General features: G+C 39.4%; 1 protein-coding gene across 2 annotated transcripts in view; it reads left to right on the top strand.

Moving 5' to 3' along the window:
- Positions 1-13,480, top strand: part of UBA2 (ubiquitin like modifier activating enzyme 2) — a 45,714-nt gene extending 32,234 nt beyond the window's left edge. For both annotated transcript variants that reach the window (XM_036345433.1, XM_036345432.1), the window contains 4 exons: positions 4,036-4,132; positions 8,285-8,390; positions 10,479-10,615; positions 12,483-13,480. In XM_036345433.1, the coding sequence (XP_036201326.1) occupies positions 4,036-4,132; positions 8,285-8,390; positions 10,479-10,615; positions 12,483-12,661 (519 nt within the window). In that variant the 3' untranslated portion in view covers positions 12,662-13,480. The remainder of the gene's footprint in view (positions 1-4,035; positions 4,133-8,284; positions 8,391-10,478; positions 10,616-12,482) is intronic.
- Positions 13,481-14,465: the final 985 nt, after the last annotated feature.

Raw genomic sequence — 14,465 nt, 5'->3', positions numbered from 1 at the left:
TTTGTTGTGTCTTAATTTTCATTTGCTTCCAGGAAGTTCTTGATTTCTTTCTTGATCTTATTGGTAACCCATTCATGAAGTTTCATAAGATGATATTTAAGTCTCCATGTGTTTGAATGTTTTGGGGTGTTTTTAGTGTAGTTGATTTCCAATTTCATTCCACTGTGATCTGAGAAGATGCTTGGTATGAACTTGTAGAGATTTGTGTCCTGACATGTGGTCTATCTTTGTGAATGATTCATGTGCACTTGAGAAGAATGCATATTCTGCAGCTGTGGGGTGAAATGTTCTATAAATGTCAGTTAAGCCCATCTGATCCAATGTGTCCTTTAGAGTCACTGTTTTCTTGTTAAGTTTTTGTCTGGAAGATCTATCCACTGAGGTCAGCGGGGTGTAAAGTCCCTTCCTATGACTGTATTGTTGTTGATCTCTCCCTTACAGTCCTCTAGAATTTTCTTTTTATATATGTAGGTGCTCCTATATTGGGTGTATATAAGTTTACCATGGTTATGTCTTCTGGTTGGAATGATCTCTTTAGTATTATGTAGTGTTCTTTACCCTCTCTTGTGATGGCCTTCATTTTGATGTCTATTTTTTCAGATATGAGTATTGGTACTCCAGCTTTTTTTTTTTCCATTTGCCTGGAAAATTTTTTCTCATTCTGTGTGTCTTTTGTTCTGAGGTGGGTCTCTTGTAAACAGTAGATAGTTGAGTCATGTTTTTGTACCCACTTAGCTATTCTATGTCTCGATTGGAGCATTCAATCCATTTACATTTAAGGTTCTTATTGCTAGATCTGTATGCCTAAGTTTCTCTGTTCTTTTTTTTTTTTAATATATTTTATTAATTTTCTTACAGAGAGGAAGGGAGAGAGATAGAGAGTTAGAAACATCGATGGGAGAGAAACATTGATCAGCCGCCTCCCGCACATTTCCTACTGGGGATGTGCCTGCAACCCAGGTACATGCCCTTGACCGGAATCGAACCTGGGACCCTTCAGTCCGCATGCCGACGCTCCATCCACTGAGCCAAACCGGTTTCGGCAGTTTCTCTGTTCTTATTACAGCAGTCCCTTTAGCATTTCTTATAATGCTGGCTTGGTGGTGATGAACTCCTTTAACCTTTTTTTTACTTTTATCTGGGAAGCTCCTTATTTGACCATCTATTTTGAATGATAGCCTTGCTGGATATAGTAATCTTGGTTTCAGATCCTTGCTTTTCCATTACGTTGAGTACTTCATGCCATTCCCTTCTGTTCTGTAGAATTTCTGATGAGAAATCCGATGACAGTCTTATGGGAGCTCCTTTGTAGGTAACAGTTTGCTTTTCTCTTTTTGCCTTTAAGATTCTCTCTCTGTGTTTAATTTTTGGCATTTTAATTATGATGTGTCTGGGCGTGTGCCTGTTTGGGTTCTTCTTGCTTGGGACTCTCTGTGCCTCCTGATTTTGTGTTACTTTTTCCTTCACCACGTTAGGGAAGTTTTCTGCCATCATTTCTTCAAACACGTTCTCTGTCCCATAACTCCCTTAAGCTGTCCTCTTGTTTTTTCTCGTTTGTTCTCTGATTGAGTAATTTTTGTACACTGTCTTCTAATTCACTGATTCGATCCTCAGCTTCCCCAATCTGCTATGTATTCCTTCCAATGTTTTCTTTATTTGTGCTATGTTTTTCTTTATTTCTGTTTTCATAGTTACTATATCTTTTCTCATGCTGTTGAGCATCTTTACCATCATTATTCTGAACTCTGTATCAGATAAATATCTTGTCTACATTTCATTTATCTCTTCTCCTGGAGAATTCTTTTGTTCTTTTGTTTGGGGGTTGTTCTTGTCTCCACATTTTGGGTGCCTGTTTGGGTTTGTGACTATGTATTAGGTAGATCTGCTATGCCTTTCAGGCTCTAGTACAGGTCACTGTCAAACGCTGTTTAAGACTAATTAGATCAGGCAAAGACTCAAAGCCTCCAGGGACCACCTCTGCTTGTAGATTGATTGGACTTAGAGTTGTGTAGTCTCCAGGCAATGGTCCACAGGTATGGCGACAGTTTTGCCAACAGGGTGGGGCAATTGCTTCTGCCTGGAGGCTAATTGTTATTCTCAATCTCTTTTTTTTTTTTTTTTAATATATTTTATTGATTTTTTACAGAGAGGAAGGGAGAGAGAGATAGAGAGTTAGAAACATTGATGGGAGAGAAACATCGATCAGCCGCCTCCTGCACATCTCCTACTGGGGATGTGCCCGCAACCCAGGTACATGCCCTTGACCGGAATCGAACCTGGGACCTTTCAGTCCGCAGGCTGACGCTCTATCCACTGAGCCAAACCGGTTTCGGCTCTCAATCTCTTAATGGGCCTCAGAAACTCTACTCTATGGGGCAAGGTGTTTTCCATTAGGGTGGGTCGACTTGGTCTTCCCCCAGGCCATACCACCTGGATAGCAAATGTCAGTCTCTATGCAGTCTCCACTTTTCATTCTTGGTTATCAGGGTTCTCTCCACATAGTTTTCAGTTGATTATTTAGGATTTTTTTGTGTGTGTATTTTAATTGTAATTCCAGTTTGATCCTAGGAGTGTGTCTGTGTAGCATCTGCTTACTCTGCCGCCATTTTTAATCCAAATATAAGATTTGCACCGGAATTGCAGCAGCCACCAGAATTCTGCTCGCAAAACCCCCCATTGCAGAATTAAATCTGGGGCAGGGCAGTGTCGTGGTGCTGCACCTAGATTGTGCTCTCTGGCTGGCTCTCCAGGTGCAAGGATGGAGCAGCCTTTCCTGGCCCTTCCTAATCCTTTCTGTGCCTGCCATCGCTGCTGCCCCAGCCACTGCCTTCCTGGTATGAATGCTTCCGACTTGCCACCATGAGCTTCTCAGGCTCTAGTGTTTTTATTAGGGAACATATAAAATATGGCCCCAATGGGTATCACTTCCCACTTTTGGGGTCACTTCAGATTATTCTCTGATTATATCCATCGTGGTGTGTGTGTGTGTGTGTGTGTGTGTGTGTATGCCTCATAGACCTTCATGGTCTAAAGGCTGCTTAAAAGGAAATCTCCTTTCTCCAAGAGCTTGTTGGTTGGATCTTATGTTTTGGATAGGAAGACGGCAGGACTTGTAATACTGGCCAGCAGAGGATGGTTTCCCCACCTACCTACCTACCTACCTTCCTTCCTTCCTTCCTTCCTCCCTCCTTCCCTCCCTCCCTCCCTCCCTCCCTCCCTCCTTCCTTCCTTCCAAAAATTCTTTTAATGTTGTTTTTAAAATTTTTTTAAAAAAAAATGATTTTAGAGAGGAAGGGAGAAGGAGAAAGAGACAGAGACATCTGATGAGACAAGTGATGAGAGAATCATTGATCGGCTACTTCCTGCATGCCCCACACTGAGGATCAAGCCCGCAATCTGGGCATGTGCCCTTGGCAAGAATTGAACCTGGGACCTTCAGTCCGCAGGCTGACATTCTATCCACTGAGCCAAACCAGCTAGGGCCTCACCTTTTTTCTTAGGAAATAATTATAGTTTGTATCTACTCATTCTTGAGTTTAAAGGTAATTCCACTCTTTATAAACCTTTAGAGAGGTTTCCCCACCCCCCCTCCTCCCCCGTTTAGGAGCTTGTAGATTTGACAGAATATTACTGCTTTTGATTCATCTTAGAACTTAAAGCGAAATGGAATTTGGGAAGGGGAACGCCATCTTTGAGAGTCAGGTTAATGAGAAAATTTGAATCTGTAAAACATCTGCCAGTGCAGGGAGGTGCAAAATACCAAGAGCCAATCAAAGAGTTCTCAGTCCCCCATTTGGAGCAAGTTGTATCTGATCTTCATCTGTGGTCAAACATGAGGATGGAACATGGGCATGAAGTAATTGGGTGAATTCCGACTGCTTTCCAACTTGCCCTAGCTAGCCTAAGGTATCTTACAGGACTACTTGGCTCCTTTCCAATGGAAGGGGAAAGTAAGACCCTATATGGAAAAAAGGGTCTAAATTATATGGTCTTTAATTACTTATATCAATATTTTGATTTTTTTTTCTTCTGTAGATTGTGAAAGAAAAATTTGCTATGGTAGCACCAGATGTCCAAATCGAGGATGGGAAAGGAACAATCCTAATATCTTCGGAAGAGGGAGAGACGGAAGGTATGATACATTGCATTTATTCACTTCGCTCTTTTGAGTGGAGATGTCTAAATGAAGGAGTGCACATTAGGTTGTTCATTTGCTATGTTTGTTACTCAGTGTCATAGCTGAAAGAGGCAATATGTGTTCAAGGAGGTGCTCTCCCAAGATGGCATTGCCTTGGTAGGATCACAGGTTAAAGTTTCGGGAACTCCATGCTGTCAGTGTGTCTCAGGTGCTATTTTTCAATAACCCAATGGATGGTCATCATTTACATTGACTTCAATGCTCTTGTCCAATTTGAAGGAACTGCCTTGCCTGTATCATGGATCCTGGAGCTAAATTGGTGATAAGAAAATTGTTCTGGCTGTTAAATCAGAGTAGGTGGTAATCTAAGGCTTTTAGGTGTTTGACCCAAGAGGAGAACCCTTCATAGCCTGCTCCTACTATAGAGCAGAAAGTAGTGCTGCAAATCAGTACCTAATTTTGGCTTTTTAGATATATATTTTTTTAATCTTCACCCGATGATATGTTTTCATTGATTTTTAGAGAGAGTGAAGGGCGGTGGAATGAGAGAGGCACATTGATTGTTTTCCTCGCAATTTGTGCCTTTGACTGGAATTGAATCTCGGTCCCTTCAATCCACAGGCTGATAATCTATCCACTGAGCAAAGTGGCTAGGGCTAGACTTTATTTTTATGTTCAAGAAGCCTGTCAACTTTTGTTACTGCATTTGTTATATAAGGTTCAATGTATTTGATTCTGTTTAAGCTTTCTGATTGGTTCTGGTTATGCCTCCTTTGGCCTACACTAGTCAGTCTGATTGGAATTAACAGTTCTCTTCCATCACTTTGGCATCTCAATCTCTTGGGTTATCGTTTTAGTTGATTTCTTTATATTTCAGATTTTGTCAGTATACCATTGCTTTGAAAATCTAGGGGCATTGTTTTTTTCTATATTAATTTACTTATTTACCTGTTTCTTCACTGGTTATTTATTCAGTACACTTTGCCAGATCCTGATGGGGATGTTAAGCTTTCTTTAAATTAAAACTTAGTGTCGGGATTCTTCTTGGCTGTAGTTACTTGTCAAATTGTTTGGGCTTTTAGGTCATGAGTAATTGGAGGCCGTTTGGAGGCCATGTTTTGGCTGGGTAGTAGTCTATTTTAAGAGTCTAGTTGAATATTTAGGCCCCATTCTTGACAGCTGTCTTCACAAAAATAAAAAATAAAAATTTGTTCATGACTATACACTGTTCTTTTAGTTCCTTTCAAATGCTAGGTCCTTAAAAATAGAAACTGGTCAAGAATCTCAGTGGCTTAAATGTGGCCCTTCTTCACAAAATACGTGTGCTGCTGAGGGTGAGATGACATTTACTCAAATACGTGTGTAGTCCTATATATCATAGGCACAGTCATAGGTATTCATAATTTAAGGATGAGTGCGACAGTAGTCTCTGGTTTGAATTTCTTTGTAGCCTGGAAGAAGAGGAGAGATTATCAACTAGTGGATTTAGTACAGTCTAAGAAATACTGTGGAAAAGAGTATATGAATTGAAACTTTGTGAAGGGAGGTTCAAAGGGAGGTCACAGGAGAAAGGACTATTGGACCAGTTCTTGAAGAAGTAAGAACCCTCTGGGCAGAGAAGGGAGTGTCTGCATATGAGCAGCTTCTATAAAGGCATGTCTTATAGAACAACAGAAAAGACTTTCAGAATGGCCAGTTATTTTGTTTCACTGGAAGTTAGGGTGCTGTGGGGTGGCAGTGCTGGTTCATGGAAGTGCACTGTAGGACTTTCTGTGGCTACATGTAAGGTGTCTTTGTCTTCCCCAAACCCCCAATATCTTACTTGCACCAGGGTTTAAGAGGTGAAGTAATATAATATGTTTACCTTCTAGTATGATTTGCAGAGGGTAAATTAAGGGTGTGAGAGTGGAGGCAGGAGCCGGGAGTGAAGGATTTTTACTAAGATAGAAGCAGATGACAAGACTTGAGATTTGCAAGGTCAGAATTTAGGGCACAGGTGAAGAAGAACAGCATTATTACAGGACTGTTGCCAGGACTGTAGCTTTATAGATGATGCTGATAACCAGGTTACAATGCACAGTAACTGTTTTCCTTTTGAATATGTTGGGTTTGAGGAGTTTGTAAAGTGGGGAGTTTGTGAAAGGTCTTGGGATGGAAGGATGGGAGGGAACTATGGTTTTCTGAAGACATTCCAGGTAGATTGGAAAGTTAAAATAATAAAAAAAATTGTGAGAGAACTAGAAACTGTCAGTAGTTTCTGGGTTTCAAAGTCTAGGTAGGGAGATACTTCCTAAATCATTTTCCCTCTTAAGCAGTGAAAGAAAGAAATAAAAACTAAAGGAAGAAATTACATAAAGTTAAACATGACAACTAGAACTTAAAATATAGTTTACTCAGTATATGTCAGGCACTGTGGATATAGATCAGCAGGTGCTATACAGTCTGTGCCCCTCACAAACAAATATTCAATAAAGTGGGCTGAGTGTAGTAAGGAGGGAATGTATATAGGCAGCAGGATGAGGAAACAGGGTTTTATTTTCCTTAAGACTTCAGTTAAAAGAATTTTTAGCTCTCTTCAGTTTGTCTCAGTGGTTAGTATGTCAGCCTCTCAGGTTTGATTCCTGGGTTGCAGTTTGATACCCTGTTGGGACGCGTTCCGGAGACAACCAATCGATGTGTCTCTCTTACATTGATGTTTCTCTCTCTCTCCCCTTCTATTCCACTCTCTCTAAAAATCAGTGGAATAAGTATTCTCAGGTGAGGAATAAATTTTTTTAAAATTTTTTTATTGCAGTTTACATACAATATTATATTAATTTCAGGTGTACAACATGGTGGTTAGACAATTACATAATTTACAAAGTGATCACCCCCATAAGTCTAGTACTCACCTGACACCAAATAGTTATTACAATATTATTGACTAATTCCCTGTGCTATAGATGAGACTTGCGTGCTTTTACAGGTCAGAGAGAGGGAGCATTTGAACATGCAGGAGAGAAAGCATAAGTAAGGCAGAAAGGCTCTAGATGAGACTTGTATGTTTTTACAGGTCAGAGAGAAGGAGCATTTGAACATGCAGGAGAGAAAGCATAAGTAAGGCAGAAAGGCTCTAGAATAGGTGACACCAAAAGTGTGGTTGGAGGGATTGTTTTTCATTGGAGTATTTACCTCCATGTAGCAAAGGTCTGTTGAGTGCTAACTGGGTGCTAAGCACATTCTGCCTACTAGGGATATTCAGAGGAAACAGAAAAGACATGTGGAAGATAGAACTAGGTTGGAATGTTTATTTTGGGGAGGCCCCACTAGCTCTTCATTGAGAAATGTTGATGTTGAGAAATCAAGTTTTTATTTAAAGTTTTCTTATACTTCTGAATTGTAAAATTGTCTAAAAAGTTTTGTTGTGGATAACCTGTTTGCAACATAGAATATATTTTGGCCCTGGCCAGGTAGCTTAGTTGGTTAGAGCATCATGCCAATACACCAAGGTTGTGGGTTCAATCTCAATCAAGGCATATACAAGACGCAACCAGTGAATGCAAAAATAAGTGGAACAACAAATTGATCTCTCTCTCGATCTCTCTCACACACACACATGTCAATAAAGGATATATTTTGTACAGCCCTAAAAGTTGTCTTTGACTCCTCAGGATTCCAGATTAATTTGGTTTGAATGGGAGAAAGTTCTCAGAATTTCTGTTTGGTGCCTTTGAAGTAGTTTTAGTAGTTGAGTGTTCAAGGACAAATTCCTAAGTGCCTAATATTTTAATGGATTGGTTTGCTAGGACCGCCATATCAAAATACACAGACAGGGTGACTTAAATAACAAATTTATTTTCTCATAGTTCTGGGGCTAGAGGACTTCAAGTGGCAATAGGTTTGTTTTCTCCTGAGGTTTATCTCCATGGCTTCTCAGAAAGATACCAGTTAGATTGGATCAGGGCCTACCCTAACAGCCTTCTTTTTATCACTTTAAAATGCACTATCTCCAAATACAGCCACATTCTGAAGTCCTGGGTTAGTGCTTCAACATAAGAATTGGGGGGCACGATTCAGCTTAGGGTGGATGTTAACCTTTTTTAATTGACGTGACTGCTCCATGGAAATATAATTAATGTATCTAAATTTCTTTAAAATTTTTCGTAGCTAATAATCACAAGAAGTTGTCAGAATTTGGAATTAGAAATGGGAGCCGGCTTCAAGCAGATGACTTTCTTCAGGACTATACTTTATTGATCAACATCCTTCATAGGTAAGAACTATTAATATTTTAAATGTAAGAAATTATTTTCATATATGCACTTAAATAAATGGAGAAAATATGTTTTCTTATCCTTAAACCCTAATATTCATTTGAAACTGCACAGTACATTTGTTCAAGTTGGCCCTAAATTCCTTGAGGTTTGTTTGACTGACAGAAAAAATTGGGTATCCTATATAATGAAAGGATAATATGCAAATTGACCCTAATGGCAGAATGACCAGGATCTGGTCGCTATGACGTGCACTGACCACCAGGGGGCAGACGCTCACTGCAGGAGCTGCCCCCTGGTGGTCAGTGCGCTCCCACAGGGGGAGCTCCGTTCAGCCACAAGCAGGGTTCATGATCACAGTTGACGAGCCTCTCCCGCCTCCTCGACAGCGCTAAGGATGTCCAATTCCACGGGGACTGGGCCTAAGCTGGCAGGTGGACATCCCCCAAGGGGTCCTGGACTGCAAGAGGGCGCAGGCTGGGCTGAGGGACCACCCCCCCACCCCCAGTGCACAAATTTTCGTGCACCGGGCTTCTAGTTCAGAAATAAAAGGGGTAGACAAAAAATGTTTAAGGATAACTGTTGTCGATGATGCCTGCTGAAAATGAGGGTAGAAATGCAGGTGTTTGAATAGTTATAATCAGAGGTGAGTTCATTTTGATAATTGAACTAGAATAAAAATGTCTATTCTTTGTAAAGACTCATTAGAAGAATGGAAGAAATATTTTATTTGTGATCTGTAACAATACAAGAGAATATTAAAATTAATCCTGTATAGATTCCTGGGTCACATATTTTTTAAATTTGATTTTACAACCTTTATAATAAGCATTCAGAGTGCTTGCATTATAGAATATTTTTGTATATATAACAAATATAGATAATCCTCCACTTTGGTAATTTTATCTGGTAAAAGAAGGTGCAGGTTTTTTTGTTTGTTTATCTGTTTTTAAGGTGCAGTTTTTTACATACTCATTTATACCCCTAAACTGCATCTTAACTTAGGACTTTTGAGTGCCATCTAACCAACAGCTTTGTCCAGTTGTTTTTGCCAGTATTACCATCTCTGTACAAACATATACAACTTGTATAGTTTGGAGAACATTGTATTTTATGTATTTAGTTTATAAAAAGCATAAAATGACAGGAAAGACTGAATGTGAGTTATCTATAATAATAATAAAAGAGTAATATGCTAATTAGACCGGACAGCCAAATGACCTTCCAGGCATCATTCTGGATGTCCTTCCTGACTAAGCTGTGGCGGCGAGAGCTGAGGCAGAGGCGGTTAAGGGCCATCAGTCAGGCAGGCAAGCAGTTGGGGGTGATCAGGCAGGCAGGCAGAGGGGTTAGGGGTGATCAGGCAGGCAGGCAGGAGAGCGGTCAGGAGCCAGTGGTCCCGTATTGGGAGCGGGTACAGGCCAGGCTGAGGGACACACACCCCTCTCCCCCCCCCCACCCCCCCGCATGAATTTTGTGCACCGGGCCTCTAGTTAATAATAAGTATGTTTCACAAACTCAGACAATTGAGCAAAGATAATGCTAGGAATGAGCTCTAGCCTCAATTAGTCACCAATTGATTGCCAGTGGTGTACATGTTTTTGGGAACTCATTACAAAAAGTAGGGTGCTGCCTGTAAAGATGGGGGAAACATAGAATCCATGTACCCTACTTCTAAAACACCAAATTACTTTGGTCAAGATCAGAGTTGGTCAAGTGTAGAATCTTTTTGCATAGTAGCTGAAGAAATAATGCCAACAAGTTACATTGGGCCATAGAGTATTAGGCTCAATTTTCTGCTTTAGCAATAAAAGTTATTTAACATAAAAAACAAAACCACCCTGTGCCAGTTTGAAGATGCAGTGGTATTTACAATTTGAGTTGGAGAGTTCGGAATTGTCACAAAAATCTGTTATGTATAGCCTTGCTTTTTATTTTAGCTCTTTGAAAGAAAATCAGAATTCAAGTATTTGGTGTGCATATAGCCTATCCTTCAAACTGAGGAGCAGGATCTCTTCTAGTGTGTCCTTGCTTTTGTAAATAGTTGTAGTGCTGGTCTATTTTTATAGCGTATGGTTCTTTTACAGTGAAGACCTAGGAAAGGATGTTGAATTTGAAGTTGTTGGTGATGCCCCAGAAAAAGTGGGGCCCAAACAAGCTGAAGATGCTGCCAAAAGCATAACCAATGGCAGTGACGATGGAGCTCAGCCTTCGACATCCACAGGTGAGTCATGGTCCCAGCCAGACGGTTATTTACCCAACCAACAGGCAAGACTATATAGAAACAAATTATGATTATTTCATAAACATTGACAATAAAGTAGAAATCCATAGGACTACTAGAGGTATGTTTTGGTTTGGCATTGATTTTGTTGTTGTTAATCCTCACCTGAGGATATTTTTCCATTGGTTTTTAGAGAGAGGGGCAGGAGGAGAGAGAGAGAGAGAGAAACATTGACGTGAGAGAGAGACATCAATTGGTTGCTTTCGCACACGCAGCAAGCCTGCAACCTAGGTATATGCTCTTTGCTGGAATCGAACCCAGGACCCTCTTTCCACTGAGCCAAACCGGTTAGGGGCTGGCATTGATTATTTTAATGGAGTTTTGATGTATGACCCATGAAGCCATTTAGAAACATTGTGTTATTTTTTTGTTAATGGATTTTTACAACTGGACATGTCAGTGAGTTTTCTACTACATCAGTGATGGCGAACCTATGACACACGTGTCAAAGGTGACACGCGAACTCATTTTTTTGGTTGATTTTTCTTTGTTAAATGGCATTTAAATATATAAAATAAGTATCAAGAATATAAGTCTTTGTTTTACTATGGTTGCAAATATCAAAAAATTTCTATATGTGACACGGCACCAGAGTTAAGTTAGGGTTTTTCAAAATGCTGACACGCCGAGCTCAAAAGGTTCGCCATCACTGCACTAGATCATAAAGACCATTCTTAGTAGTAGTAGTAGTTTTGGATTTTGTATCCCTGTTTTATTTAGAGATGACAGATCAGTACATCTGACTTTGGAGTGAGCAGATGCTTGCTGAGTACAGAATTATAGCATTTCACAGTTTTCTCAGAACCAGTATGACTGGGAACAGTGTATCAGAGGCCCTGATGCTAGGTTTTCAGTGCTGGTGCTTGTACTTGACTGTGCTGGATTTGGTTGTCTACTATCCCTCCCTACACATACCCCTCTTCATTCTTTAAGTCAGGAAACAAAAAGGTACCAATTTTTGTACTTCTTTTTTCATTTCTTTGACCCTGGGTCTTTGATGTTCTTTGGAGTGTGGTTCTAGGTTCTGATGTTCTCTGAGAGTTTTAAAGATGGTCTTTGAGACTATCTACAGTTTGGCCCATTTGTGGGTCATGGGTTCATGACCTTTCTTCTCTGAAAATAGAGAGGCCCATCATTCTTTGAGGCAGGGACTAGGGTAGTTTTTAAAAATCATAATTTGAAATGTGGATTGATTGATCCTCTGTGGGTAGGTTTTGGGAGGCTGGAGCAATGAGTAAGATAGTACTCTGCCTTTGATTTGTTGGGTGGGGGCACAAAACCGCATCCTGACCTCATCCTCTGCTTTTGACTTTGGGCAGGTCAACCTTTTTGTACCTTAGTTTCCTTTTCTGGAAAATGGATAATAATGTTATCTTCTTTATAGGGTTGTTGTGATGATTAAATGAGTTGTTATTTGCAAAGTGCTCAGAACAGTTCCTGGCACATTGTAAGTGCTGTGTATATGTTGTTGTTTTTGTTGTTGTTGTTGTTGTTTACCACCACCACTACCACAGTACTAGGATTTTTACCCTCCCTTTTCTGTTGGCGAAATAGAAATACGGAACTGTAGTAATTTATATGAGTTATATCATGCCTGTTATAATTTTTTGTTTTGATTAGAAAAGGAATAGGTACTTGTTACAGAAAACATTTAGGCAGTATAGAAATATGTGATGTATAAAGTGAAGGGTAGCCTTTCTTAAGTCTGGTGTATATCAGAAGAGTTAGCTTTTCACTTATATGAATATATTAATGAACCACTAGTAATTCCCACACTTTAAACCATTTTTCTTTTTTCTGAAATAAGCACAAGAGCAAGATGATGTGCTCATAGTTGATTCTGATGAAGAAGGTCCTTCAAATAATGCTGACATCAGTGAAGAGAGAAGTCGCAAGAGGAAATTGGATGAGAAAGAGAATATCAGTACAAAGAGGTCACGCACAGAACAGACAAGAGAGCTTGATGATATTATAGCATTAGATTGAACAGCAGTGCCTCCAGCAGAACCCTCTGACTGCATGGATCACCCAATGTCCTTTGTTCCAAAAGGAAAAAGTTGACCCCAGTGACTTGAAGATGATTCTGCTCCCTATGAAAGCACTCATTTTGCTAGAACTATCAGACACATTGTGGAATGCTGTATGGAAAGTAGGAATATAGTTTTAAAACCCTCTGAACAAAGCGTTTGCATAACTAGTCATGAGAAGAAACAACACAATGCATGTTGCCTTTTTAATGTAAATATTCTTAGGTATCATTTAATAGTTTAAAATATTGTGGTTTAGTAAAGTTGATACCTGGTTATAAATATTATGCCTTTATTTTTGGTTAGAAAAAGAATTATTTTTAGCCTAGATCTAACCATTTTCATACTCTTAACTGAAACAGATTTAAAAAAAGTATCAAGTGCTGTATTGAAACTTGTTTTTAAATATGAACTGGCACTATGTATATTGATGTAAAACAATGTTAATTTACTCAAGTTTTCAGCTTGTACTGCCTGGTATGTCTGTGTAAGAAGCCAATTTTTGTGTATTGTTACAGTTTCAGGTTATTTATATTTGATGTTTTGTAAAACTCAAATACAACTATACTGTACTTATGGACCAAATAAATGGCCTCTGCATACTTGTTGTACATGCCTGCACAGTATCTGCTGCCTTGTTGGGTTTATTCATTGTATTTTCTGCAGGAATGCTAAATCCTTTCCTTTTAAAAAATTAACTTGTGATGGATATGAAGGTTAAAAGATCTCCACTGTTTGCCATAGATGAGTACTTTCTAAAATAAAGTTTTTAATGGTAGTGGTGCTTTTTAAATTTGGATTGTAAACAGTTGGCCTTTTATTGAGACCATTTCCGTTATCCTTGGCCAGCTTTTGTAACTTAGAGCCTTGAGTTTGAGATTCCAGATGGCCAGAGTTTCCTTTATTCTGCAGTCTTCTCTGGACTCTGGATTGTTCCCCACTTCATCAGAGTCCTTCTTGAGTATACCATTCATTTTGGGCCTAACTCCAGCCTGTAGATGTGGCCAGACCTGCTCCAAATGGATCAACACTCCCATCTGCCTAGACCCCAGAGGGCTGTTAGGGTACTCTCCTCACACAGATGTGCCTTGAGTTTTCAGATAACAGAAACCCATGAGGCTGTTTACCCATTCTCTATCTCTGCCTTTGGGAGTTTTTTGCCACAGTCAACTAAATTTCAAACTGATAGTTTATTATATTATCTCACTTTGTATAATTCTTATTTGCCACTCAGGTTAATTCTTATACCTTGTATCATTTGTAAGCTCGGCATGTAATCAAAGCCTTCAGAAAAGTCATATGACCCTCCCAGATGAACTGACTTCAGCCTGCAAGCTGGAGGCAACTGCAAGCAGGCTGGGTCCCCATCCACAACCTCGGGAGCTTGTGGGGTTCACTTTGCTTTTAGATTTTTAGGAGTTTCATTTTCCTCCAGAAAGAAGTTTCAAATTTACAGAACTATGTAGCATAAAAAGAAATATCCTGGAATATCAGCTCTCAGAATAATTTTCGGTTAACTAATCACTGAAAATCGTTTTCTATTTTGAATTCTGAAAATCAGAAATTTGTGTTTCAAAATTATCTTCATTCTTTAAAACCTTGACCTGCCTATTTAGACACAATTCTGACAGTTTCTATTTTGTGTATGTTCTTTTGTTCTTCCTAAGTTGAATTACATGGCAATAAGTGCCAGTTTGATCTGTAAAAGTGTGTTTGTTTTGACAGCAATGGCTTTCATTTTTTCAACAATTTAATTTCTTCAG

This window comes from Myotis myotis, unplaced genomic scaffold (genome assembly GCF_014108235.1).
Source record: "Myotis myotis isolate mMyoMyo1 unplaced genomic scaffold, mMyoMyo1.p scaffold_m19_p_19, whole genome shotgun sequence".
Classification (NCBI taxonomy): domain Eukaryota; kingdom Metazoa; phylum Chordata; class Mammalia; order Chiroptera; family Vespertilionidae; genus Myotis; species Myotis myotis.
Note: the sequence above shows the minus strand (reverse complement) of the source record. Positions and strands in the feature narration are given on the sequence as shown.